This window comes from Hylaeus volcanicus, unplaced genomic scaffold, assembly GCF_026283585.1.
Source record: "Hylaeus volcanicus isolate JK05 unplaced genomic scaffold, UHH_iyHylVolc1.0_haploid 12175, whole genome shotgun sequence".
In the NCBI taxonomy this organism is placed as follows: Eukaryota; Metazoa; Arthropoda; class Insecta; order Hymenoptera; family Colletidae; genus Hylaeus; species Hylaeus volcanicus.
In genome coordinates, this window is record NW_026533131.1 from 44,637 (window position 1) to 69,544 (window position 24,908).

Consider the following 24,908-nt stretch of genomic DNA (forward strand, 5'->3'; position numbering starts at 1 on the left):
ACAACTCTGCTCAAATATAGTTCGCTCGGACTATTCACGCGCTCGACGCGACTGTACGATGAAAAGTGATTTTGACTTCGCTGCTTTGAGCGCAACTCGGTGGGATGTTTACAAAGTGCTTGCGCTGTACTCTCGGAGGTGCCGAATCAGAGTGCAGCCCTAACGACAGTGGATTTTAATTGGGTAGACTCCTAGGCTGACTAAGGTGTCCGTGTGCTCCGCCCAAATCCTAAGACTTCTATGCTGTTCATACAATCCAATTCAAGAGTTTTAATTTCATGGGTATCATGCGGTCGGCCAACGGGAGCGAAAGAGAAAGAAGATTGAAGCGCTGTGCTAAGTTTCGGAGCGCTGTGCTAAGTTTCGTGTTACGCGAACTGCTTATATAAAAAATGTGGTTTCTGGCGGTTCGCGACGGAAGTTCGGCGTGCAATTTAAAACGATCTGGCTTGAAGAGAATTCTTATCTATTTTGATAACGTGTGATTTTTCCGTTCCCACGGCGCGTGAACATTCTTATCGCTTAATAATAATTGATACATAACATTCTCACGGCGCAGCGCGTACATATCATTATTTTACAATCCAGTCATACTAAACATGTTACATTTTACAAGATTTTTCCACGGCACAGCGCTGCCAGCAGGGTGGAAGTGGCGTGACGACGTTGATTTCAAGGCGGGAATGTGTATTTTGTTAAAAAATGAATTTAATAAACTACCGTCAAAGGCTAGATTTGTGTTCGATTAGAACGAATTCGTGATGGTAAACCATCTCGAACACATTCCTGCCGACGAAATCAAGAAAAATAAAAACGAAAATGTCTGCGCGTAACACTGGCAACCGGAAGCGCGGGAACTCGTTTCTGCAATTTCACATCGTCGCAACATTTTCACACCGTCGCGACGATGTAACTCGGAACTGTAGTGCAGCATCTTCATACTGTCGCAACACTACTCCCCTCTCTTCAGAATGGTCGTCCCGACCGCGGCAAATTCAACTTGGACTGTCACAAGTCCGAACACCTCTGTCTGCAAAAGAAGTCAACTAACGAACCAAAACATTAACCAGAGTGGTCTTTTACAGACAGTTAGCGTCTCGACAATTGTTCTTCGTCTCAAGGAAAAACCAATCAAAAACCTTGAGCGAGACGCTATTATTTATCTTTCAATCAGAATTTGAAAGCATCTTCCAGAAAGAGAATAACACTTTGACGGCTCCTCGCCCTTCCTCTTGACTCTTGACTCTTGAGACTTGCACTCTTCTTTCTTGAAGACTTTCCAGGTGTTCCCGTGTTTCAACACCATAGTCTTTTGCGATGAGGCGTCCCCTTCTTGGGCGAAGATGTCAATTTCCATACTCCACAGTAAGTTTCTCGTGAATTGTACCGAGCAAGACGATTCACATGAACAACCTTCGGCTTAGACTTCGGAGAAGAATAATCCGATAGACCAATTCATTAAGTCGATTTTTCACCTCGTAAGGTCCTTCCCAATCGGACTGAAGCTATGGACATTTTCCTTTCACTCTTCGGGGATTGTATAACCTTCTCTCCCGGAATAAAGGAAATAGGGTTATAATGTAAATCGTACCATGACTTCATCTTTTCTGAACACAATTTCATACGTTGGCGAACAAAATTATGTATTTTATTAATCTTCTCACGTGTCTCCTTAATGTAGAGATTTTCCTCCTTCTGTTCAAATGAAGCTCCTGTCAAAAGATCAAGTGGAAGGCGCAATTCTCTACCGAAAAGAACCATAGAAGGACTATTCTGGGTAACTTCATGTTTGGATGTACGATACGCCAGTAGAAACGTTGGAATCCACTTCCCAATCCCTTTGATGATCTGAAACAAACTGAGACAAGTATTGCAACAAGGTCCGAATCATTCGTTCCACGAGTCCATCTGACTGAGGGTGTAAAGGAGTTGTCCTTGTTTTCTTGATTCCCAGCATCTTCATCAATTCCTTGAAGATGGTGGATTCGAAACTCCGACCCTGATCAGAGTGCAACTCTAAGGGAACTCCATGTCGACTGATCACCTCTCTCAGAAGATTTCCTGCAATTGTCGTCGCTTGTTGATTCGGTATAGGAAATACTTCCGGTCATTTCGAAAAATAATCAACAACAACCAGCGCAAATCTGTTTCCAGACGAAGACCTCGGTAAGGGACCCACAACGTCGAGCGCTATCCTTTCAAAAGGTGCTCCAACGTTATATACCTTCAGGGACCCTCTTTCCTTTTCCGTGGGACCCTTCTTCGAACATCCCTTTGATGATCAATCCAAAAGAATCTCTGTCGAACCTTAGCAAGGGTCTACTTTACTCCAAAATGTCCTCCAGTAGGTGGGTCATGACACTCTCGAAGCACTTCTTCAACTTTACCTTTTGGAACAATACATAATCTACTAACTTCTTTTCCATCCACAGATTCCCATCTTCGGAATAGCAAGGCTTCGTAAACTTCTAAAGAATCCCAAATTTTCCAGAAAAACTTCGCTCCAGAAGAAAGAGCAGAAACTTCTTCCTAAGTTGCTTTATTTCCATCCTGCTTACGTTTTCTAATAAAGTTAATATCCTCATCTTCTTCTTGTGAAACAATCCATTCGTCCAAATCCATTGGTTTACAAATAGTCCTGAAAACATGATATTCCTCTTCATTATCCTTTTCTTCCAGACGAGTACAACGTTTGCATTGCGAAGTTTCACAGGATCTCCTTGAAAAACCATCCGCATTACCATGCAATTTCCCTTTACGATGTTTTATTTCAAAATCATATTGTTGTAAGCGTTCTATCCATCTTGCGGTTTGCCCCTCTGGATTTTTAAACGAGAGCAGCCGCCTCAAAGAGGCGTGATCTGTTCGTACCAGGAATTTTCCAGGAATGATGGAAATGTTCTATAGACTTCACGATGGCCAACAACTCTCTCCTAGTGACACAGTAATTCCTTTCAGCTTTTCCAAACATCTTAGAAAAATAAGCGACAACCCTTTCTCGTTCATCCTGAACCTGAGAAAGGACTGCTCCAATTGCAACATTAGACGCGTCTGTATCTAAGATGAAATCCACATCTGATAAAGGAAAAGTCAAAACTGGAGAGTCCACAAGATGTGCCTTCAACAATTTAAAAGCTTCCTGACATTCTTCAGACCAATGGTAAGGAACTCGGTCTTCTGTTAACCTATGTAAAGGTTTCGCAATTAAAGAAAAATTTTTCACAAATTTTCTGTAATAGGTACAGAGACCCAGGAAACTTCGAAGTTCGGTTTTATTCTTCGGAATTGGCCAATCTTGTACTGCTGAAATCTTCTCTGGATCCGTCTTCAGTCCTGGTTCCGAAATTATATGTCCAAGATACCTGACTTCTCGACAGAAGAAATTGCATTTCTTCGGGCTGAGTAGAAGTTGTGCGTGACGCCGACGGGAAAACACTGTTCGTAAGTGTTCAATTTCTTCTTCGAAACTCCTTGCAAAAATGATAATGTCGTCAAGGTAAACGAGACAAATTTTCCAATTTAAATCTTCCAAAACGTTTTCCATTAAACGTTCAAAAGTAGCTGGAGCATTGCAAAGTCCAAGTGGCATGACTTTAAATTGCCACAAACCTGTACCAACGCAGAAAGCGGTTTTCTCTTTATCCTCATCAACAGAGATCTGCGAATATCCACTCTGTAAATCCAAAGTTGAAAACCAGGATGAACCACTCACTGCGTCCAAAGTGGCTTCAATCCTAGGTAGAGGATACGAATCTTTCTTGGTGACTTCGTTCAATCGGCGATAGTCTACGCAAAATCTGGTACTTCCATCTTTCTTCTTGACAGGAACGATGGGAGAGGACCAAGGACTCTCGGATTTTTCGATCACTCCTTAACGTTCCATTTTTGCAATTAGTTCTTCGACTTGATCTCGACGATTAAGAGGTAACCGTCGATGAGGTTGTTTAATGGGCAAACAAGATCTTGTATCAATTTTATGCCGGACAAAATCACATTTTCCAATCTATTCCGAATTTTTAGCGAAGATGTCTTGAAACTCCAGCAAAAATTTCTTAAATGATGACTTTTGTTCCTCTGTGAGAGTCTTCCCACAACCATCATACAGTGTCTGCAGATGCTCTGGAACAGTGTGTTTTTCTTTTGTAATCGAGAAAACTGCTGGTTCTTTGGCAGCCTTCTTCTTCAGAAAATCAACTTCGCCATGGTATAACATATGTAATTTTCCCAGAATAAAATCCAAATAACAGGAATGTTTTTAAGAAAATCAGTTCCCAAAATGCATTCTTCTGTCATGTCGATCAGAAGGAAGTCTTCTTCGGTTTTCAACGTCCCAAGAGTTACCGAGCAACGTTGTCGTCCGTAAATCGGTAACTTTTCTCCCGAGATAGAAAAAATTTTAATACTTTCGAACCCCTCCGTTCCCGTCACGCCAGATCTGATGTTAGATCTAAACTTCTCAGCATTTAGCATCTTGACTACAAACTCTTCGTACGACGGGGGCGGAAGAAAACAAAGTCGGTGGATGCCCCTTTACGCCGACTTCTTCCTGTTTCCCTTCCTCTGAGAAGACTCTTCCTTTCTGCGCTTAGAGCAGAAACGTTGGATATGTCCCTTTTGACCGCAATTCCAACATTCTGATGTATGTCCCTCACTGGATGATTCGGTGGTCACTGGGAAATCTCTTTTCTTCACGAATTGTCCCTCAGAAAAAGAAGAATATTTGTATATGTAATTTTGTTTTTGATAAGGTGCTGGTGCCATTGACTCAACTGCTTCAATCTCCAGGGCTCTGATCACAGCCGCTCTAAGAGAGTTAAAACCGCCGAGTCTCAACATCTGTTTCATCTTCTCATTAACCAAGGAGGGAACAAATTGAGAGGCAGCGAGCTTATCTCTGATTTCCATTGGACAATCACAGAAAGCTGCCTGTGCCAATCTCTCTATCTCCGAGGCCAATTCAGAGATGGACTCCCCAAGCCGTTGTTTATAATTTTGAGACTTAACATAATTCAAATTAGAAAAATTTTTAGTTCCAAATCGGAACTCCAAGGCCGAAATTATAGCGCCGAAATTATAGCGCCGAAATCATTTTGTTTATCAACGGTTAAGGAAGTTAAAATACTTCGAGCCGGCCCCTCTAAAGATGTAACCAAGGCCAAAGTTTTCCTTGGTTCATTCCATTTGTTAGCCCTAGCGATTGCCTCAAATTGAAGAATATATTCCTCCCAGCAAGCCTTTCTATCAAATACTGGTGGTTTCAAAACGTACTGTGACGTTGCAGATTCCCACGTCACAAAGATGTGAACTCTCCGCGGGGAACGAGACCGACCAAGATCGAGAGCGCCACCAGGGTAACTCAGGGTTATGACTAATTTGCGTATCTGAAGGGCAATAGCGTTGGGCTAACGACGGTAACACCGAGCGATGCGGCTTCGAGGCTACCGATCCCGTCCAACCCGGCGCCGGCTGCACGGACTGGCCAGACGAAACTCAAATGGACAGGGGCTGGATGTTCTTGGTAACAGCCCCTGGACTCCGCTACGACCTTCAAGGGGCAGGAGGCCATTTAGTATAGCGAAGTCAGCCGGGTTCTCGAGTGCACCGAGACCCGGCCCGCTCCAGAGTCTTCGAGCGATGCCAGCACCGACACGCCACCAAAGTCGCCGAGGGACGAGACTGGACGACCGCCGATGACGTGCGCGCCGATAACGCGATTTGAATTTGGCCGCCATAAGGTGCCGCGTGCCGCCGACCATTGAGGTGAGGCTGGGGGGAAGCGCGTGAGCCAACGCGTGCGACGAGCTCGCGTATCTCGTCCTATTTCGTCAGCGACGCACGTGCGGAACGGTACGGTAAGCGCTTCCTCCTTTACCTCACGCTCGTGGATAGGATATCGTAAATTGTTTGAGTTTCCTGGTGGTTGCCGAGCACCCTGTCGGGCGAAATAGCATTGTTAGCGGAAATCGCCTTTGCGTACGATATCGAGCGAACTAACGAACATCTAGTCGCGAGTCCATTCTAACGCGCACGTGTTTGAATCGCTGTCGGTTAACGTTCTCGTCGAAAAGGTCGAGCCCACCGCGACCGCGTCAAGACTGTCCGAATATCGTTTCCAATGTCGCTTTTGTGCGAATCGCGACGGAATTTGGGCTATCGTGAACGAAATTCGCACGTGTTTTCGAAACGTAGTTCTCGTGTCGGTCACCGGTCGTCCCGGTGACCTTCGACGCTACGACAGCTCGGCAGTGTACACCGTATTTTGTAACATTGTGACGTTCGCGTATCGACCGTTCAAACCACGGACATATTTTTTCCTCGTAATGAGTTGAAGAAAGATGTAGTATTTGTATATTCGAACGTCACCCTATATCATAGACTGAGAAGCGTTTAGCAAGTAAGAGAGAACCTAAGCAATAACAGTTACGGGTGCGGACCTAGCGATCTACTTCTTGCTACATTATGAGCCCCTGATACGACCACGGTACGATCGCGGCTTATTCACTATCGTGAACCGCGGATTCGGTTGCTTTATCGCGACGCACGAGAATAGTAAGTCCAAAAACTTAAAATATTCTAATAAATAGTAATCGCGAGGGTGAATTCAATATGGATCAGGATCCCGTCCAGACGCGAGTCGTTTAAGAGGGGCGTGAGACAAAAGGCAAGCATCATTTGATTGAAACGGGCGACAGATTTTCAAATCTGAAATCCGGGACGTGACAACATCTTTCGCGTACAATATATTCTATATTATTTTAAACGAGTGCTGTGTTAATCCGCCCCGTCTTGCCGTGAAGACGGCTTTCCCAGACTTCCTTTCCACGCCGATGATCCACGCCCCTCTCCGCGATCCGGATCGCTAGCCGTGGTAAATTTCGCGATGTTCGGCTTCTTACGCCGGTATCTCCTGATACCTGGCGCTCGGGTTTTCCCGTAAAGGCGTGAGAAGTCGGAAAACTCTTACTTTGCACGCTTCCCGACGCGGATCGCGGACCGTGTCGGGAAATCACGTTGCAGTACCCTAAATTAGGTACATTTCGAACGACACCACTCGCTTCCTGCAGAGGTGCCGACTGTGAAAGGGAAGGTATCGCGAGTCCAGTAGAGACAGGATTATTTATAGAAAGGGAACTATTTATGAGAGTGGACTCGCGATCCTCACTACGGATTGTCGTGGTTGACAACTTATTCATTAAGTTTTGAAAATTTTACTATAGCACCTGATAATGATTTTCAATCGTCCTAAGTCTCTTTTCTAGATCAGCTTCCTTGGTTTAACTAGCAGCTTTCTCCGCAGCCTGCCTTTCTTTAACCCGCTTCCATCTAGATTCGAGAATTTGTTGTTCCTGGAATTGTGCCGAGATTCCCCGTTGCAAATTCTCGAATAAAGACTCCAACGTCGGTGGGATTTCTCCGCCGGCAGTAGACGAACGAGTGGACATCCCACTTCTGACACCAGTGTTACGCCGGGGGGTTGAAACACGAGAATCCATGTTAAACTATATATAACGTTTATTAACAAACTTAAACTTTTAACGATTTAACAATAATTCAACGATAAACTTAGAGACTTGTAGTGATACGTCTTCTCTCTTTGAGATCTCGAATCGCTCTCTTCTATTTTAAAAGTTTGCCGCTTCCTGGCAACCGGAAGCGCGGGAACTCGTTTCCGCAACTTCACATCGTCGCAACATTTTCACACAGTCGCGACGATGTAACTCGGAACTGTAGTGCGGCATCTTCATACTGTCGCAACAGTATGTTAGACAAGACTTTATTTCTGCGTCTCTCTTTCCGATCGCAAACCCAACTGAAGGCCTTTTTGGCAACGGGCCTGTCAGTTGCCTCGACGTCGTCGTTGTTCCACCTCCTCCGGGGTGGGGGTGACGACAGACGAAGGCCAGGGTTGCCAGGCATGGCCCCGTACGGCACCTCGACGTCGCTCGACGTCTAACACCCTCTTTTTGAAAGTCGTTTGTATTCGTTTGTACCGCTTTTAATTTTGTTTGTACCTCAATAGTTTAAATAAGTTGTTACAAGTAAGTTTGTTGCGAATTACGTCGTGTTTGCTCACATTGTAATCAGAAAAATGTCAGGAATATGATTGTAAAAGTTTTACAACAAAAAAGTTAATAATATAAAAGTTTCATCGTTACATTATATTGTTTCACCGGCATACCTCGGCGTTTTCGCTCCGTTCTCTTCTTTACTCGTCCTTGTCTACGTTCGAGACTCGGCGGCAAACATCAAAGAATATACGAAACTCGGCGTTCGAACTCCAGGACACCCCAAGGAGTGTACCCTCCAGTGGGGATGGTTTCAGGTCATTTAGGGAACACGTGCCGAATAGTAGTCAGTTGGAATTTACACCTTGTAACGCTCTCTTCGAATGAATATTTCAAATATTCCGTCGAAGAGTGAATAAAAGGTTCTTGCTAGAATTCCGACATTATTTTCATACCTTTTAGTTTTTTTGTATTTCAGGAATAAAAAAGAGTCCAATTCTGCTCTATGCGAATTATTATAAAAACAAAAGGACATGTTCTGCTGTAAGCGAATCAACAAACAGTCTAATTCTGCTGTAAGCGATGTTCCCCCGGCCCTGCTGAATGGTATCCCTTTTCATCGACCTCGCATTGCGCATAGCGAGATCGATAAACTCTTAGGAATGCGCTCAACAAACGATTCGGAAATCGTTCCTCGGGAACCGAATCGTGCGAACTGCGAATCAGCGAAATAGGCGTCTGCGTTCAACGCCAACACGTCCGTTGAACTTGGGACCCCTCCCGAATTCAACGGATGCCGAAATGAATGTTCTTGAACCGCGGCTCGTGCCATGCAAGGATCAGCTAATATATAAACCCGCGGACACGCCCCACGGCGCTCTTATTCCGTTCTTAGTACATTCTCACCTTGGTCATTACCGAAATCTTGTAGTCGCGGACAGGTTAACTACACGCGTTGTCGTTACCTACGAAAGTCCGACGTATAATCGGTTAAAACCACATCAAATCTTTATTGTTATTCGAATACACCCTCAGCGTCGCGCTTTGGTTGTCAATTACTAAATTTTGTAGTCGCGGATAGGTAAATTGTACGCGTTCGCGTCATTACCAAGGAAAATCCGACGTTCAATTGGTAAAGTTCCGTGTCGCGAGTGTTCGAAGCTAACAAGCAGATCCTCGCACAGCAGAGCCCGGGACGAGACCTGCCGACCACACCGCTATTCTAAGTACAACAACTGATATTGTTAAAGAACCACTTTTATATTTATATTAATATCATTGATGTATTTGTAATCCAAAACTGATTTTCATAATTATATTTAGTCTATTGTAAACTCAAGCACGAGTCATTCAAAACCCAAATCTCCTCCTTTTATCCATTAAAGTACAGATAAGGTGAGCTTTAGCTCTTTAAGTGAAGATAAGAATCCCTAAAAGAAAGTCCCAAACATAGTTGGGACGTAACAGCGAATCAACAAACTATTTAATTCCGCTGTAAGCGAATCAACAAACTGTTTAATTCTGCTTTAAGCGAATGAAGAAACTGTTTAATTCTGCTTTAAGCGAAGCAACAAACAGTCTAATTCTGCTTTAAGCGAATACAAAGATACGGATCAATTTTTATATACAAACTAGCTGCATCCCGCGGTTTCTCCTTTTTAACCCTTTACGGGTTGAATTTCGAATTATCATTTCTTATTCCTGTATACATCATGAAGGAAACCTCTGTGTAAAATTTCAGCTTTCTAGGTTTAAGGGTTTAGCCTGGACATTGATTGTAATCCGTTAGGTCTCCATTCTTATATATGTCGTTTCGCGAGCGGATGTACAAGACTCGCGCACCTCGGCGGTGCCTTGCTTCTTTCGCGGGTGTCGGGCTGCCGAGCGATCCGACGGGTTGACTCCAGTAGGATTCATTCTCGCTTATGATTTAACAACCGTTCTCTTTGAATGCCAAACGATTTCTGCCGGCCGATCTCAAGCCATCGAGGAACTTCTATTCCGCTCTGCCCCATTCCGTGGTGGGCTCATCCTACCGGAGTCACTCCATCCACGTGCACACTTCATCAAAAAGGACCGACTCTGATTATCGCGGCCGTCCAAAGGTATCGGTAGCGTGCAACCGAAACCAATTATGTGTCGCGGCAGATCGAGTGTCGCAGCCGACCAAACGTACACGTGCGACCACTCGGCATCCGAGACCTCCGGGCTTACAATGTAACGCTTACTGCTAAGCTTTAATATCTACGACACGGCCGGACTAACATATCATGCGTTCTCGCGTGCACCTGTAACAAAGCAATTCCTTTACATTACATTCATCGTTCAGCCTTCCTGACGTAGAAGGATTAACAAAAGTATTAGCTTTTCATTACTGCATGCCCAATTCTCAATCAACTCATAACATAGTTGGAGGAAATTATGCAAAGGATTCAAACAGGGTAATATGTTTCATTAAAATGCCGGCTCTGTAAATTAGCCTTACAGTTCTATATGAATAGTCGTAACTGTCCACACAGGACGCCGACTATATGAATAGTCATAACAGTTCACACAGAACACATCTTGCAAAACACGTACATCATTGTTAGTCCGATTTATCAAACTCGTCGGAAACTTGACACTCAGGCATTTTTCAAACTCGATCATGCACATACTTGTACGTGCGATTACTGGTTAAGGATTTTAAAAGATATCTATCTCCATCAAGCAATTCAATAATTTTAAATGGACCTCTAAATTTAGGATCAAGTTTGGTCTAATTTCTTTCTTCATTTTTAATTAACACGAAGTCTCCTGTATTAAATCTAACTGGTTTGGACTTAGTGCTGTCAAATCTAGCTTTGTCGTACTCAGCATTTTTTGCTACATTGCACGCCGTACACTCTCACCTCGGAAAGATCGATTTCGGCTTCAGCATCATCTAAAGTCAATAAATTCAAGGGTCTGGCTACACGTCCTATTAAAAGTTCTAAAGGCCTCGCTTTAGTAATACGATGAATCGTACTATTCAGGGCTAACTGAACATCATTTAATGCATCCTGCCATGATCGTTCGCCTGTCTCGACAGAAGTCAACATAGACTTTAACGTACTCATGACCCCTTCAACCTGCCATTAGCACGGCTAGAACCCGTGGCTATCAAGTGTAGCTGAATGTTACGGGAATCGCAGAAGTCCTTAAACTCCTTACTCGCGAAGCACGTCCCCTGATCGGCAATTATTCGATTTGGGGATCCAAATAAGGAAAAACTAAATTGCAGAGCTTTAATGACACTAGCGGTATCAATGCGTAAAGTATGATGGAATAGAACAAATTTGGCGAAGGCATCGATAAGAACTATGACGTATTCCTTAAGGTCACTCTTGCTGCTAAGTCTTCCTGTTATGTCGATCAAAAAAGTAAAAAAATTACGCCAAGTACATGAAAAAGTGGAGGACTTAAAGAGTAATCATAGAAAAATAGAAGATAACCCTAAAAAAATTCAAGAAAGTAGAAAAAGAAGTGAAATCGAAATGAGCTGCCAGTACATGAAGGTGCTTTCCAGCAAAGTGCAAAGGCGCCACTGTATAACACAATGAAAAATTCGGTGCTTTCCAACTATGCGCAGCTAAAATGCTGTGTTCAACAGTGCAGACGTTCGAACCCTAATAACAACTCATGTAAACTTACTGCTCCGCACTTTGGCGGTGAAATGAAGAAGCTAAATAGTGTATCGACCACAAACTGAGATTGTTTAGACATTTGCCTAGATGTCCGTGACCTGAAAGTCAAATGTTTGGCGTGGCTAGGCAAAGCATTCTCAGATCATCAATACCCATACTTTCTCTCTCGCAGACTTTCACGTAATGTGTCAATTTAAAACTTTGACAATATGAGTACATTTTCATTTCATTGTGTTTTGAAATATTTCTAAGGACACTCATTGACGCAGATACCCCTCCTCTCACAGGCTTTCAGATAATTTGTCAGTTTAAAACGCTGACAATATAAGTACATTAACATTATTTTACATTTTAAAATAATTCTTATTCATCAAAACCTTGACCTTGCCTGGCCACGCCAAGTATTTGACTTCCAGGCCACGGATATCTAGGCAAATGTCTAAACAGTCCCCGTTTGTGGTTGATACCCTATTTAGCTTTTTCATTTCACCGCCAAAGTGCAGAGCAGTCAGTTTACATGAGTTGTCGTTAGGGTCCGAACGTCTGCACTGTTGAACACAGCATTTTAGCTGCACATAGTTGGAAAGCACCGAATTTTTCATTGTGTTATACAGTGTCGCCTTTGCACTTTGCTGGAAAGCACCTTCATGTACTGGCAGCTCATTTCGATTTCACTTCTTTTTCTACTTTCTTGAATTTTTTTAGGGTGATCTTCTATTTTTCTATGATTACTCTTTAAGTCCTCCACTTTTTCTTGTACTTGGCGTAATTTTTTTACTTTTCTGAAGTTTTTTATAGGGATCTCACTTCTTTTTACAAAGCTAACTTTTATAGTGAATGACTTCAAATAATAGAAAATGGGAGATCAGTTTGAATCCTTTAAGGTTTTAAAAATACGCGGAACGCACTGCAGGAAGTCTCATTGGAAGAAATTTATTAAAAAAAAAATGTAATCACTTTATCAGTAACATTTAAATGCAACAAGACTTTCTGTCATGTGTCATATGTACTTCTGAGAAATTAAAGGATTAAGGTTGACCTCTCTTTTTCTATATTTTTGTAATACAATAAATTATATATTACAAATAGTGGATCTCTGTTCATTTTCTCATTATTTAAATTTCTTGCAACAAAACTTTCTGCCATGCATTGTGTGTACTTTTGAAAATTCTAAGGACTGAAACTGATATTGCAATACGATAAATTGTGCGTTACAAATAGTGGATTTTTTTTTCATTTCTCGCTTTATCTTTAACATTCGATATTCTTGCAACAAGACTTTCTGCCACGCGTTCTGCGTACTTCTGAACTTTATTCTAATACAATAAATTATGCGTTACAAATAGTTGATTTCTTTTTTTCATTTCTTACTTCATTTAACATTTGAATTTCTTGCAATGAGATATCTTGCCATGCTTTCTGTATACTTTTGGAAACTTAAAGAACTAAAGCTGGTCTCTTTCCTATATCTGGCTTCAGACACATTATGTATATTGTAGACTCTATGCTTAATATAATCAAAGACAAATGTATTTTTATTTTAAGCTCTCCATTAATTTGCAAGTAAAATGTGGTTTGTATGTGTTATTTACAAATAAAATTAATGTCATATGAATAACGCACAATTTATTATATTACAATACCAGATTCAGTCCCTTAAATTTTCAAAAGCACACAGAACGCATCGCAAAATGTCTTGTTGCTAAAAATTGAAATGTTAAATATGAAATGAGAAATAAAGGAAGAGATCCACTATGTGTAACGCACAATTTATTGTATTAGAATACAATTCACAAGTATGCACAATTTAAATGATAATAAATAAAGTGGGAAAATGTACAAAGAGATCCACTATTGGTAACGCACAATTTATTGTATTATAATTCCAGTTTCAGTCCTTTAAATTTTCAAAAGTACGCAAATGCATGTCAAAAAGTCTTGTTGCAAGAATCCAAATGTCACAAATCCAAACTGACTGTTACAGGTTAGAAATGAACGAGCGGCATGAGTGACAGCCATATTACAATTCCGACCGACGAGCCTTGCCGACTGATTCCGAGAGTCGACGAATCGACGAACGGCCTTAGCTCCTATTGGCTAAGTGTTGACGAAAAATTCCTTGTCAAAGGAAAAGAAAAATAGTGCCGTTTTGACACATTCATGATATGATACTACGATATCTCTGTCGTTCGTGGGCCGATTTTATTGATTTTGGTTTTATTCGAAAGCTTATGTGCGATTAACATCAGAAAAATGCCTTTAGATTTAGAAAATACAGCAGGCGTGACGAGATATTAATGACAGAAGTTTCGGGTTAGGTTGGAATCGCGTTTTCTCGAGTAAAAGATGCGCGGTAGCGCCAGCCCCAGATATATACGGGGAGGCTATTTTTTGATGTACTTGGCGTCGAGACGCTACCGCGTCTCTAGATTGCAGCTAAGTGCAACGTGTCCTATCCGTTGGCATCTCTTGCATTGGATGCGGTCTTTTTAAATTAATTTCTCCCATGTGACGAGGAAGTGAAGCACGGCTCTAATTTGTTGAATATTTTCGAATTTGCTATTTGGCGATAATTGAACCAGGTATATTGGAAGGTTTTTGCCTTCCCTAATAGATTTTTGCGTTTTGAATTTACTCACGGCCGCGAAATTTACACTATTAATATTATGTTTCTTGAGCTCGGCGAGTACTACTTCTGAATCGTAGTCTTTCTCCAGGTTTTTTAAGAGGATGGTTAAATGTCTTTCCTGTTTTGGTGTATATGTAAAGAATTCTATGTTGTTTTGTTTTAAGGCTGCGCACTCGGTCTCACAATTTCCACGGACGAAATTTATTTATTCCTAAGGGAGTCCTGGAAGTTTCTGTGCGCTGCGAGCGGGCAACCCTAAAAAAAAACACACAAAAAAAATTAGATAAAAAAAAAGAAATCCACGATTCGCGGTGTTCAGGTAGGGCTACTGGTGTGGTATAAGGGACACATTCACTTAATCAATCATACAGTGAGCGTGCTTTGCGGTGCGGCGGTAACTTTGCGCGTATTGCGCGCATTGCCGTGCGAGACTGCCTACCCGACAAAGCGCGGGGAATTGGATTACCGCTAATCCAATTCAATGCTCTGGAATTCAAAAAGTATCGAATTCCACAACATCAACTGTTTCATCGCCGACGAGCCGTTGGCTCGCGTTCTCCCTGAACCGCCAAACTTTCAGGCGGACCAGCCACTTGCTTCGTTACGGAGTCTACCCACTGCTATTAACTCCATAAGAACAAAAGGAAAATAGAACTAAATTATGTGGGAACTTAACAGTAAAACCAAAAAAAAAGGAAACGTAACGAAAGTTGTGACTGGCCGGACAGCTAACCCTTCTTTCGTCTCCGAACCGGTGGACGAGAAGAAGAGGCCGCCGAGAACCCGGGGAAACGGACTTTGGTGAACTTCGGACGGCCTGCGGCGGGAGGGACGCCGGGAAGAACGCTCCCTCCAACGCAAAACCCAAAATTTTGGGGAAAATCCGTGCAAAGGTACGGACCCTTCGACTCCCCCTTTCCCTCCGCCTAACCTAAAAATGAGGCCTCCTTGATTTCTCCCGCGGTTATGGTGTATGTGGGGGGAGCCCCATCCTCGCTCCCTCCCTGTGAGGGTCTACCTTCGGCAAATATAAATATTAGGCTCTCCATGTCTTTTAGCGGGGGGTCACGAGCTTCTAACGACCCTCCCGCTTCTCGTTCTCCGCCCGCCGGGCGGCGCAATCTGGACACGTTAAAGTTGTCACTCCTTCCCGGTTGCATCCGTAACAAACCCTTGTCTTCCGGGGTTTGAGGCAGTCAGCAGCTCAATGTCCAGGGCGCTGACAATTGTAACAATTCCCTTCCTTGGACGTGGAAGGGATCGCGGTATTTGCAACCGGGGCTTTTTTCGTCGCGGAGCTCTTCTTTACCGCGGGCACTTCTTTCCACGATGGAGGGCTTCTACGTGCCGGTGGAGGATTTTTCGGCGGAGGTGGAAGAGCCTTCGCCGAACCTTCTCGAGAACCTGGTTCTTTCGGGGGGGTTGACGGTCCCAGTACCCTTTTCGAAATCCCCTTCTCTAATTCCTGAATCGGTTCTCCGGAAGTCCCCGCGCCAATTTCTTGCCCAAGAACGTAGTCGAGCGTCGAAAGGTACGCCGACTTACTCGAGGTGCGGCATGCCGTATGCGGCAACGCAACGTCCTGTGACGCGGGCGTGGGCCTCTGATTTCTGGCTTTCGCCGCCGCGGCCTCGGCCTCCACATTGAGCGCGGTTAACTCTTCGAAGTTCGAAAACTCGCTCCTTCGGAAGTATAGGCGATAGAAAGGCCTCAGATTGTCATAGGCAATTCCTAAGCAATCTTCCAGAGACAACCGACATTCCGTACGCTTAAATATAATCTAGAGGCTGTCCAGAAACGCCTCAATCTTTTCCCCTTTCCCTTGGGTTCGATTGATGGCGTCTTTTATATATCGCTGTCGGGAGTCTTTGCTCCCGAAGCATTGTTGAAAAGTCTGGGTAAACGACTCCCAGGTTTCAAATTTGGAACCATAGCAGTCGTACCAATTCTCGGCTTCGCCCGAAAAAGCAATCTCTAGGGCTCCGATTAGGGCACGCTCAGAAATTCCAGCACTGATTCGGCATGAATTCAGCCGGTTCAGGAATGGTTCTGCTGCCTGACCGTCTGAATAGGAAATTCGCCATTTATTTAAAAGGTCGGCGGCGCTACTTCCTGAAGAGTTACTGTCTTGGGGGGAGCGTCGAGGCGAATTACGGCAGTAGAGACAGTCGGGACCAAGGTCACCTCTGGGCAACGCCAAACCTCCGCCAGTAAGATTGCGGACGGGCGCGGAGTTCGGGTCTCAATATCCCTCCGCCCTCTGGGCGGTGGGAGCACTGCATAGCCAAGGTGACTAAGGTCACCGGGCAGTTCCACGGTTGCTTGGGTGGTAGGCCGGGGTTGGGACTGGTGAGAAAGGTAACCATGCCGATCGGCCCACCTGACCACCGGACCTGTCTAAGGAGGGGGGCCGAGGAACTCGTGACCTTGACCACGGTTCCATTCGGCCGTCCTTTCCGCGGGAGAATGGGTTCGGGACGGGGGCCAGACGCCACCATACCGTTCGCCCAAGATGGTTGCTGGAGGGTGGGCGATGAACTCGTGACCTTGGCCACGGTTGCACTCGACCGCCCTTTCCGCGGGGGGCTTTTGGCTTCGGGACAGGGGATAAGAATATCGCGGATATGAGTCCCCTCCATATAATGGCGGAGGAGCGGGCGTCCAGTTACCGGATTGCGTACTCCATCCGCCGGGGGGAGCTTGACCCTGAGGGGGACGATATCGAAGTGCTGAGGCAGCAGGCCCGGTAGGACGTGATGGCCCGATGGCAGCAGGAAGTAGCTGCCGAAAATTCGGGCCGTCCAATAGTCCGGGCCCTCCTGCCCATTCTGGGAGAATGGTGCAGGAGGCGAGTTTGGCTCACCTACCATGTGACTCAGGTGCTCTCCGGGCATGGATGTTTCGGGAAATACCTGGGTCGCATTGGGAGGGAACCGACGACGCAGTGTCACCACTGCGGGGAGGCTCAGGACACGGCGCGGCATACGCTGGAAGAATGTCCAGCGTGGTCGGCGCCGCGTCGTGTCCTAAGAGGTATTATTGGGATGGACCTCTCGTTGGTGGCCGTGGTCGACCATATGGTTGCCGACGATAGGTCCTGTCAGGCGTTAGCCTCCTTCTGCGAGGAAGTTATGACGCAGAAGGAGGCCGCGGAGAGGGAAAGGAAGGCGGACCTCCTCTCCGCCAGAAATCAGCGGCAGAGGGAATGGGCATAGGGGGGAGAACATGTGGTCTCCCCCCATCGGGGCGGGCCAGTCGCGGCAAAGGGGCGGGTAACCCCACTATCTTTGCCGGCGACTGGTGGACCGCCCCAATTCTTTTTGGGGCGTCCATGGGGGGGGGGGGGGGGGGGGGGGGGGGGTGGGGGCCCCCCCCCCCCGGGGTTGGTTTGGGAGCCGAAACTCCCGCCGATCCCTTCTTTCTGCGCGCAGAGATTTCCTCCGTCGGCCGGATCGGGGTTTGTTACCCATGTTGGGGCCACTCGGTCCGAGCGATGGAGGGAGCCTCCGGGGACCGCAGGCGGTGCAAGCTGGGCTTGCGCTGTCCAGCCGAGCGGTCCTTGGGGGGGGGACATCGTATGGGCGACCCGTGCGATGTCCTATTAACATAGGAGTTCGTAGGGGAGCTTCTCTCCCCCCCAGAATGGGGCCTTTGTTGCCATGGGTTGGGAGGTGGTCGGTTGCATTCGTTTACGAGATCCCGGCCATCTCCCTATTAGCCCAGGGAGGTCACCGTGGTGTTTTTAGTGGGTACGCTTGCGGATACCGTCCTGTAAGGCCGCCGAGCCGGCGGTAGGACCCACATAACCTCGTCCCTTCCCCAAGGGGGACGGGGTATGCATAAAGCATTTCCCCCACGTAAAGAAAAAAAAAAAAAATGGGATAAGAATCACTGTACCGTTTGGCCGCCCTTTCCGCGGGGGGGGGGGGGGTTGGCTTCGGAACGGGGGAAAAGTGTCCCCGTACCGTTCGGCCACCCATTGGGGAATATTCGCCTCCCTTTGGGAGGAGTGTGGGGAGGGGAGCTCGTCCTGAAGGGGACGAAACTCCAAAATAAATTCTACACGGGACTCTTGGGCCCTTTCAAATTGCTGCTGGCCGTCGCGGCCCGGTGCTGGGGACAACCGGGGCTGTTGCGACGATCTTTCCTCCACCTGCCACCTACTACTTCCCTCATCAAATGATGGGTGATAGGAGGCTTCGTGACGAGGGGCAAGTTCCTCGCCGCGATAAGGTGGGCGCGGCAGGGGAGGTCGAGCGTAAATTTCGTACGCGCCTACGCGATCTCGCGTTAGTTGTTGCGTCGCAGCACGAGTTACGCTCTCATACGACGGGCTCTCGCTGTCGTCATCTTCCGTCGTACAGCTGTGAACACCGTCGATGGAAGACGTCAGCTCGCGCGAGAGTGAGGGAAGCGGTTCGTCGCTTCGCGGTCGCGGAAACCTACTCTGCGCTATCCCTATCCCCGCTGGTCGCGTTCCATCGCCCGATACCGAACTGTTCTCGAGCCTCCTCGGCGGAGGTACTAGCAACGGCGGGAGGGAAGTGGGTAACCGATCCGCTGCGAGAGGAGCGGTATTCCAAGAGGGCGCGTGCTCTATCGCGCTCGCTATCGCTCCTTGGAGCCCCTCCAGCTGCCAGCCGATTGACCGGTGGGTAGTCACGCTGCCGTTTCCGCCAGTAAAGGCGAGGAGTCGGGCTGAGGGGTCCTAAAGGAGACTCGCGGTATGTCCGCTCTGTCTTGGGGTGACTCCGCGACCGTGTACGTAAACGTGGACACGGTCGTGGTCGGGGTCACCACCACTGTTACTCCTGCGACGGTTTCTAGAAACGGAACAGGGGGCTGATGCCTCGGGAGCCTTCTACCCAATAGAGCTTCAAATTCCTCAATGAGGCTCGTATATTGGGGAGTCTCCCTCAATAACGTTGAGATGGACGCGTGGGGTTCAGGTACTTCGTCCTTTTTCGGGTCCCATGTTGCCGCGTGGGGCCCGAGTTTCTGCCGAAGATAATGCCGGACAAATCTGTCGGGCACTTCATCCCAGGCGCAGTCCGTATTAATCCCCAGGACGTCCAAAATTACCATTAGGTCGCGGGACTTGTGTCGCTGGGAGAAACTTCGCGCCTCCCTACTCACGACCTTTTTTAATTCGTGCGCCTCGCTACGGCGCGCTCTCTCCGATTCTTGGTCGGATGTATGTGACATGGTTAGTTGCTCAAATTCTAATCGGGCGCGAATGTTTATCGGACGCGAAAGAATTTATCTGCGACGAAGAATTTGCCGTTCGGAAACCTTGCTAGCGTTCGAAATAAACAGACGGTATGGTATGCGGTGCGACCAAATAAAGCGGGTCGTCGCGTCTTCCTACCTGTTACTACGGAATATCTAAGCGACACACCTGTAGCGTTGTCTGTTTACAAGGACCAATAACAGTCCAAATCTACTGTCCGTGAAGCGACGAAACCTAAACTAACGATAATTCGTCGTTCGAATTGAAACGATCGTGTCCCTCGATCAGAGTTTTAAAAGGGGGACCCACGTTGGGCGCCAATTTTGTGACGGAACCAGGCATGGGCGGCCGGAAAAGCCGCTATTCGACACGCTCGGTCACACAATTCCCACGGACGAAATTTATTTATTCCTAAAGGAATCTGAGCGCCAGTGCAAAAACACGCATCCGTTATCTTCGCCTTTCCGGCTGCCCAAGCGGAGAACGGGCTCAAAGGAGGTCAGGAAAGGCAAAGAAAAATAAGGGAAACTCTGATCCACCAAAGTGAAATTGGGCTTTTTTAGCCGAAAACCAAAAAGGGGGGTATTACGCGGTACACACACACCGAAAAGGGAGAAGGTGTGGCGACTACGCGCCGAAGAGGAAACGCGACGCGGAATTCCCAATAGAATTCTAAAACCGGCGCGACTTAATTCTACGGGGGCCTCGCAAACAGAGAATCCGCCCTAGAAAGAAAATACAACCCAAAAAGTATTACGCCGTGAATTAACGGTCTCGCGTTTCGAAGGGGTCTTTTCCTTCGAAACGCGGTGCAATCTCAAACCGCGCAAGGCCACACGGGAGATACGCGAAACGGATGGAGAAAACTCCAAGGGTTCTCGCCTTCGGGGGTGGTCCTGTCGCGGACGAAAAGTGCTGCGGAGCACACTCACGGACACACACGCTAGATCCGCGCTCTCACACACATGCACCAAATGAAATCCCAACACGTGGGCCCTACCTGGCTCGGAGTCTCAAAATTCCTCCTTGGTCGGTCCTCGTCGGTGTTGAATGGAAGCGCACCCACACACTCGCGAAATAACCAAAATTACTCTTACGCGCGGATGAAAATAAAAGGGCGCTCGCTCACACGTCCGCTCGATTCGCAACTTCACCGTTAATCCGTGTTTCCCGAAATCGCGCTCTTCTTGTCGCCAGCTCGTGGCTCTCCTCACCCAGGAGCTTTAAGGGGGTCCATACGGTGTGCCACCACCATGGCATCTCCAACGTCGATCTCTCCTTTGGCAGCTGCGGGGCGAGAGCAGTGCGGAGCATCTCCAGAGGGTGGCAAGTCCTCTTTGGTGGTGGCCACACCGGGGTCCTTGGGGTGGAGGACACTCGCTTGAAGACGCGGCGCGGATCGCAAGCACGAGGGGAGCGCAAAAAAAGGGGGAGGGGGGTCCTTACTGGGCCGCGGGCCACATATACCTCCAAACACGCGACCACCTCCGCCGCGTGTTCGGGCGAGGAGGGAGCGAGTCATTGTTTTTTTTTTTTTGTTCATCATATCTTATATATAATATCTCTTATATTATATATATATATAATACACCACCGGTCGGTAATTATCAGTGATCGGTAAAAAAGAAAAACGCAAATTTTACATATATATATATTTAAAAGAAAAGGCCTGCCCCGTCACAGAGTTCATTTTCATTTCATTGTGTTTTGAAATATTTCTAAGGACACTCATTGACGCAGATATCTCTCCTCTCACAGGCTTTCAGATAATTTGTCAGTTTAAAACGCTGACAATATAAGTACATTAACATTATTTTACATTTTAAAATAATTCTTATTCATCAAAACCTTGACCTTGCCTGGCCACGCCAAGCATTTGACTTCCAGGCCACGGACATTTAGGCAAATGTCTAAACAGTCTCAGTTTGTGGTTGATACACTATTTAGCTTCTTCATTTCACCGCCAAAGTACGGAGCAGTAAATTTACATGAGTTGTCATTAGGGTTCGAACGTCAGCACTGTTGAACGCAGCATGTTAGCTGCGCATAGTTGGAAAGCACCGAATTTTTCATTCTGTTATACAGTGTCGCCCTTGCACTTTACTGGAAAGGACCTTCATGTAGTGGCTGCTCATTTCGATTTCACATCTTTTTCTACTTTCTTGCATTTTGGGGGGGGATCGGAACTACATATGCGTTAAGTGTAACATTCAACACAACCCGGGAGAGTGCACTTTTCGGGTACCAGGCACTAGCGTAGAAGATGACGCGGAAACGCGACCCTTCTGCGTGAACTGGAAAAACTTCGGACACCCTGCGTCGTACAAAGGTTGCTCGAAGTTGAAAGAATTAAAACAGAAAATAGAAGAAAACAAAATAGAAATTAGATTAGAAAAAGAAAGGAAACATCAATTATCAAATAAATTCATTAAACCGAACATTTCATTCAGCACGAACCAACAGAAACACTGACGCAACAACAACCACCCAAGACGTTCCCGACACACTTGTTCCTAGAGGAGATAAAGAACATTATCTCCTCATCCATAAACACACACATTGCTCGTATTGCGGAAAACGTAAGTAGTGTAGCTAGGCGGGTTCTAACCCATGAGCTCCAAGGGGGGAGCGGGGGAGGACGAAACCGATGGTGAGGTGGTTGGTGGAGGGGGACATCGAGGGCGAGGGGGAGGGGACACGAGTGGTGGGGGGTCGGTAATTATTACCTACGGTCGGTAAGGTAGAATATAATTATTACCTACGGTCGTTAACGTAGAGAGGAACACCACCGGTCGGTAATTATCAGTGATCGGTAAAAAAGAAAAACACAAATTTTACATGTAACGAAATAAGCGCGTCAGGGTGGAAGTGTTTTTTCGGGCTCCGCGGGTTCCCTCTCTCTCTCGCGCCCAAGTATTTTCTTCCACGCACTCATGCTCTTTTACCCGTGCAACACGTAAGATTAGAAAAGATAAGGGTAATTATCATAGGTAATTATCAGAGATCGGTAAAAAAGAAGAAGAAGAAGAATATCAATTGTTCGACGTTTGGTAAGTATTATTATCGTTATCAGAGATCGGTAAGAAAGAGAAACGCAAATGGTACATGTAACGAAATAAGCGCGCACGCTGTAAGGGAGGGGGAAACCATGCTCGTCGTCTTCGCGGGAGGTAAGCGCGCACGCCATAAGGGAGAGGAAACTGTCCTCTTCGCGCGCAGGAGTGGGGGCGTCGTTGCGGACCTCGCGGGTTCCCTCTCTCTCACCCCCGAGTATTTTCTTCCTCACACTCATGCCCGTGTAAACGCGCGACATATAATATTACATTACATTACAATCTCGGGTGAGAACATCTGCAACAATTTCTCAGATGTCGATGCATACTGATTCTGTTTAACGCTGGAAGATGTGTTTCAATGCACGTTGTCGAATCTTCAGCGCATGATCCAATATTTTTTACCATGCAACATGTAAAATTAGATTGCAATCTTTAACACAGCCATCGGTAGGAATGTCTCGTGGTGATGGCCTCGAGCAGAAAATCCAAAAACGCACGCTCGAGAACTAGGAGTAAATCAATACAAGGGCACGTGCGAAAGAAATATTATACCAGTTGTGTATGTAACAATGGTAGAATTCTGCGGAATCATTTCAATTCTACTAACATGAGTTGGAGGTATGAACTGCCCAATTAGACAGCTGCGAGTACCACTTCCATTCCTACTAAGACTGAATCCCCGCCTAACTAATTTACTATATAAACCATTGTACGACCAGCCCTTACTATTTATTGTAGAAAAACATTGAGATTTACTCCTAGAAAAGTTATAAAAAACATTAATAATGGTGGACCAGTGGAACCAAGGTATGTAAACAGTAATTATTATTTCAATCAATAATACCTACTACCGCTTTTTAATAATCTCAACTACAAACATAAAAACACTATTATAATATCATAATTCTCTTCCACTGCAGAATACCCAAAGTTTAATGATATTGGCGTGGTAAATACGCTAGCGGAAGAGTTGCTGCCGACAAATTTGCTAAACGAATTGCGCAGGCGGGAGTGCGTCGAGGGACATTGCTTGAGGGATGGCTACGGAAAGCGAATATGCCAGATGTGTCAGATGAACCTTCCGCGGGACGAGGCCACAAAATTTATTGACGCCCCAGCGCACATACTGGTTGTGGAGGGGGCGAGGGCACATGCAGCGGCCAAATGCCACATATGCGGAGGCTATCTACTAAATCGCAGCACTCCCAAGGACGCCAAGTATCAAACTTGCGGGCCGGCCAATAATTGAATGCCATGATAGACATTAATCTTATTTTATATACATTTATATATTAATATTCTTCATTGTTTTTTTTTTGTTCATCATATCTTATATATATATTTAATCATTATATTAATCACTTATATGTAATAGTAAAAATAGATAATAAAAAAGTACTTATAAATATATGTCTATGATCAGTGCCTCCCTTCCCATTTTATTTTATTCTATGTTAACCTTATTTTATATATACGTAATCACGAACTCATTCTTTCTTTTTTTTATTAATCATTCTTAGTTTTATGTATTAGTTTACATGAAAACATAGTTAAAAAGAAATATACATATAAATGTATAGTTACAATTTTTTCGAAGCTTAAGCTTAACGTTAAAATGTATTCTAAAAAAAAATTGCTAATTTTATAAAATTTCTACGAAGGAGATGAAAGAAAATCAGATGTCTTTTTAAATGATATAATTTTATTTCCAAAAAATAGATACATTTTCTTTTTATTTCTGGTATTTCAGCCACCAGTTGTATAATTTAAATATATTTTGTAAAGCGCAATTTGTTACATGGTATATGCATCGCATGGTATTAGTAACATCAAGATTTTTCAAACACGCGGTATCTTTGTAATCAACATCCATGGTCTCAATAGTTATATTCACATTTCTATCAAGTAGATTTTTCAACCAGTCGCGTTTTTGGCTTCCCTTGACATATGCGATAGGCCATGCATCGTCATCGACTATTGCTGTTGTAATCAGTCGTTTCGCCATACTGTATGGCCCGAAGCCATCTTCCCACGACAGTCCATGATGATTTGCCGTCACCCAAGAAGCACGAGATTTATCGGCTGCCGATAGTGAATTCCATGGATACGGGTTTTTGAAAATGTAATGGGTGAGAACGGTTCCTTTTCTCAACACCGCCACTTCCTTTACGATAAACCTGGTTCTGTCGATGAACCCTTGTATGTCAACAAACGTTGGTACCATCGTGACGATATCTTTGAAACTACAATGCGAAGTGTCCATCTCTTACATATTACAAATATTGCTGATGCTGCAGTTCATGTGATTTTGCGCACAACGTT

The 24,908-nt window shown here is 45.5% G+C and overlaps 1 protein-coding gene and 1 long non-coding RNA gene across 2 annotated transcripts; both read left to right on the forward strand.

Annotated features, from left to right (window-relative positions):
* The first annotated feature begins 2,416 nt into the window (after window positions 1–2,416).
* On the forward strand, window positions 2,417–9,321 carry LOC128882756 (uncharacterized). The gene is made up of 3 exons (XR_008458539.1): window positions 2,417–3,160; window positions 3,240–3,441; window positions 5,282–9,321. It is a non-coding gene; the product is annotated as an uncharacterized LOC128882756 (long non-coding RNA).
* A 7,735-nt stretch (window positions 9,322–17,056) lies between these two features.
* On the forward strand, window positions 17,057–17,515 carry LOC128882750 (uncharacterized). The gene has a single exon (XM_054134479.1). The coding sequence runs from the start codon at window positions 17,057–17,059 to the stop codon at window positions 17,513–17,515; it is 459 nt and encodes a 152-aa protein (XP_053990454.1).
* The last annotated feature ends 7,393 nt before the right edge of the window (window positions 17,516–24,908 follow it).

What these genes read in the sequence shown, in the direction of transcription:
- LOC128882750 (XM_054134479.1), top strand. Translation starts at nt 17,057, where the DNA reads ATGGCCCGATGGCAGCAGGAAGTAGCTGCCGAAAATTCGGGCCGTCCA.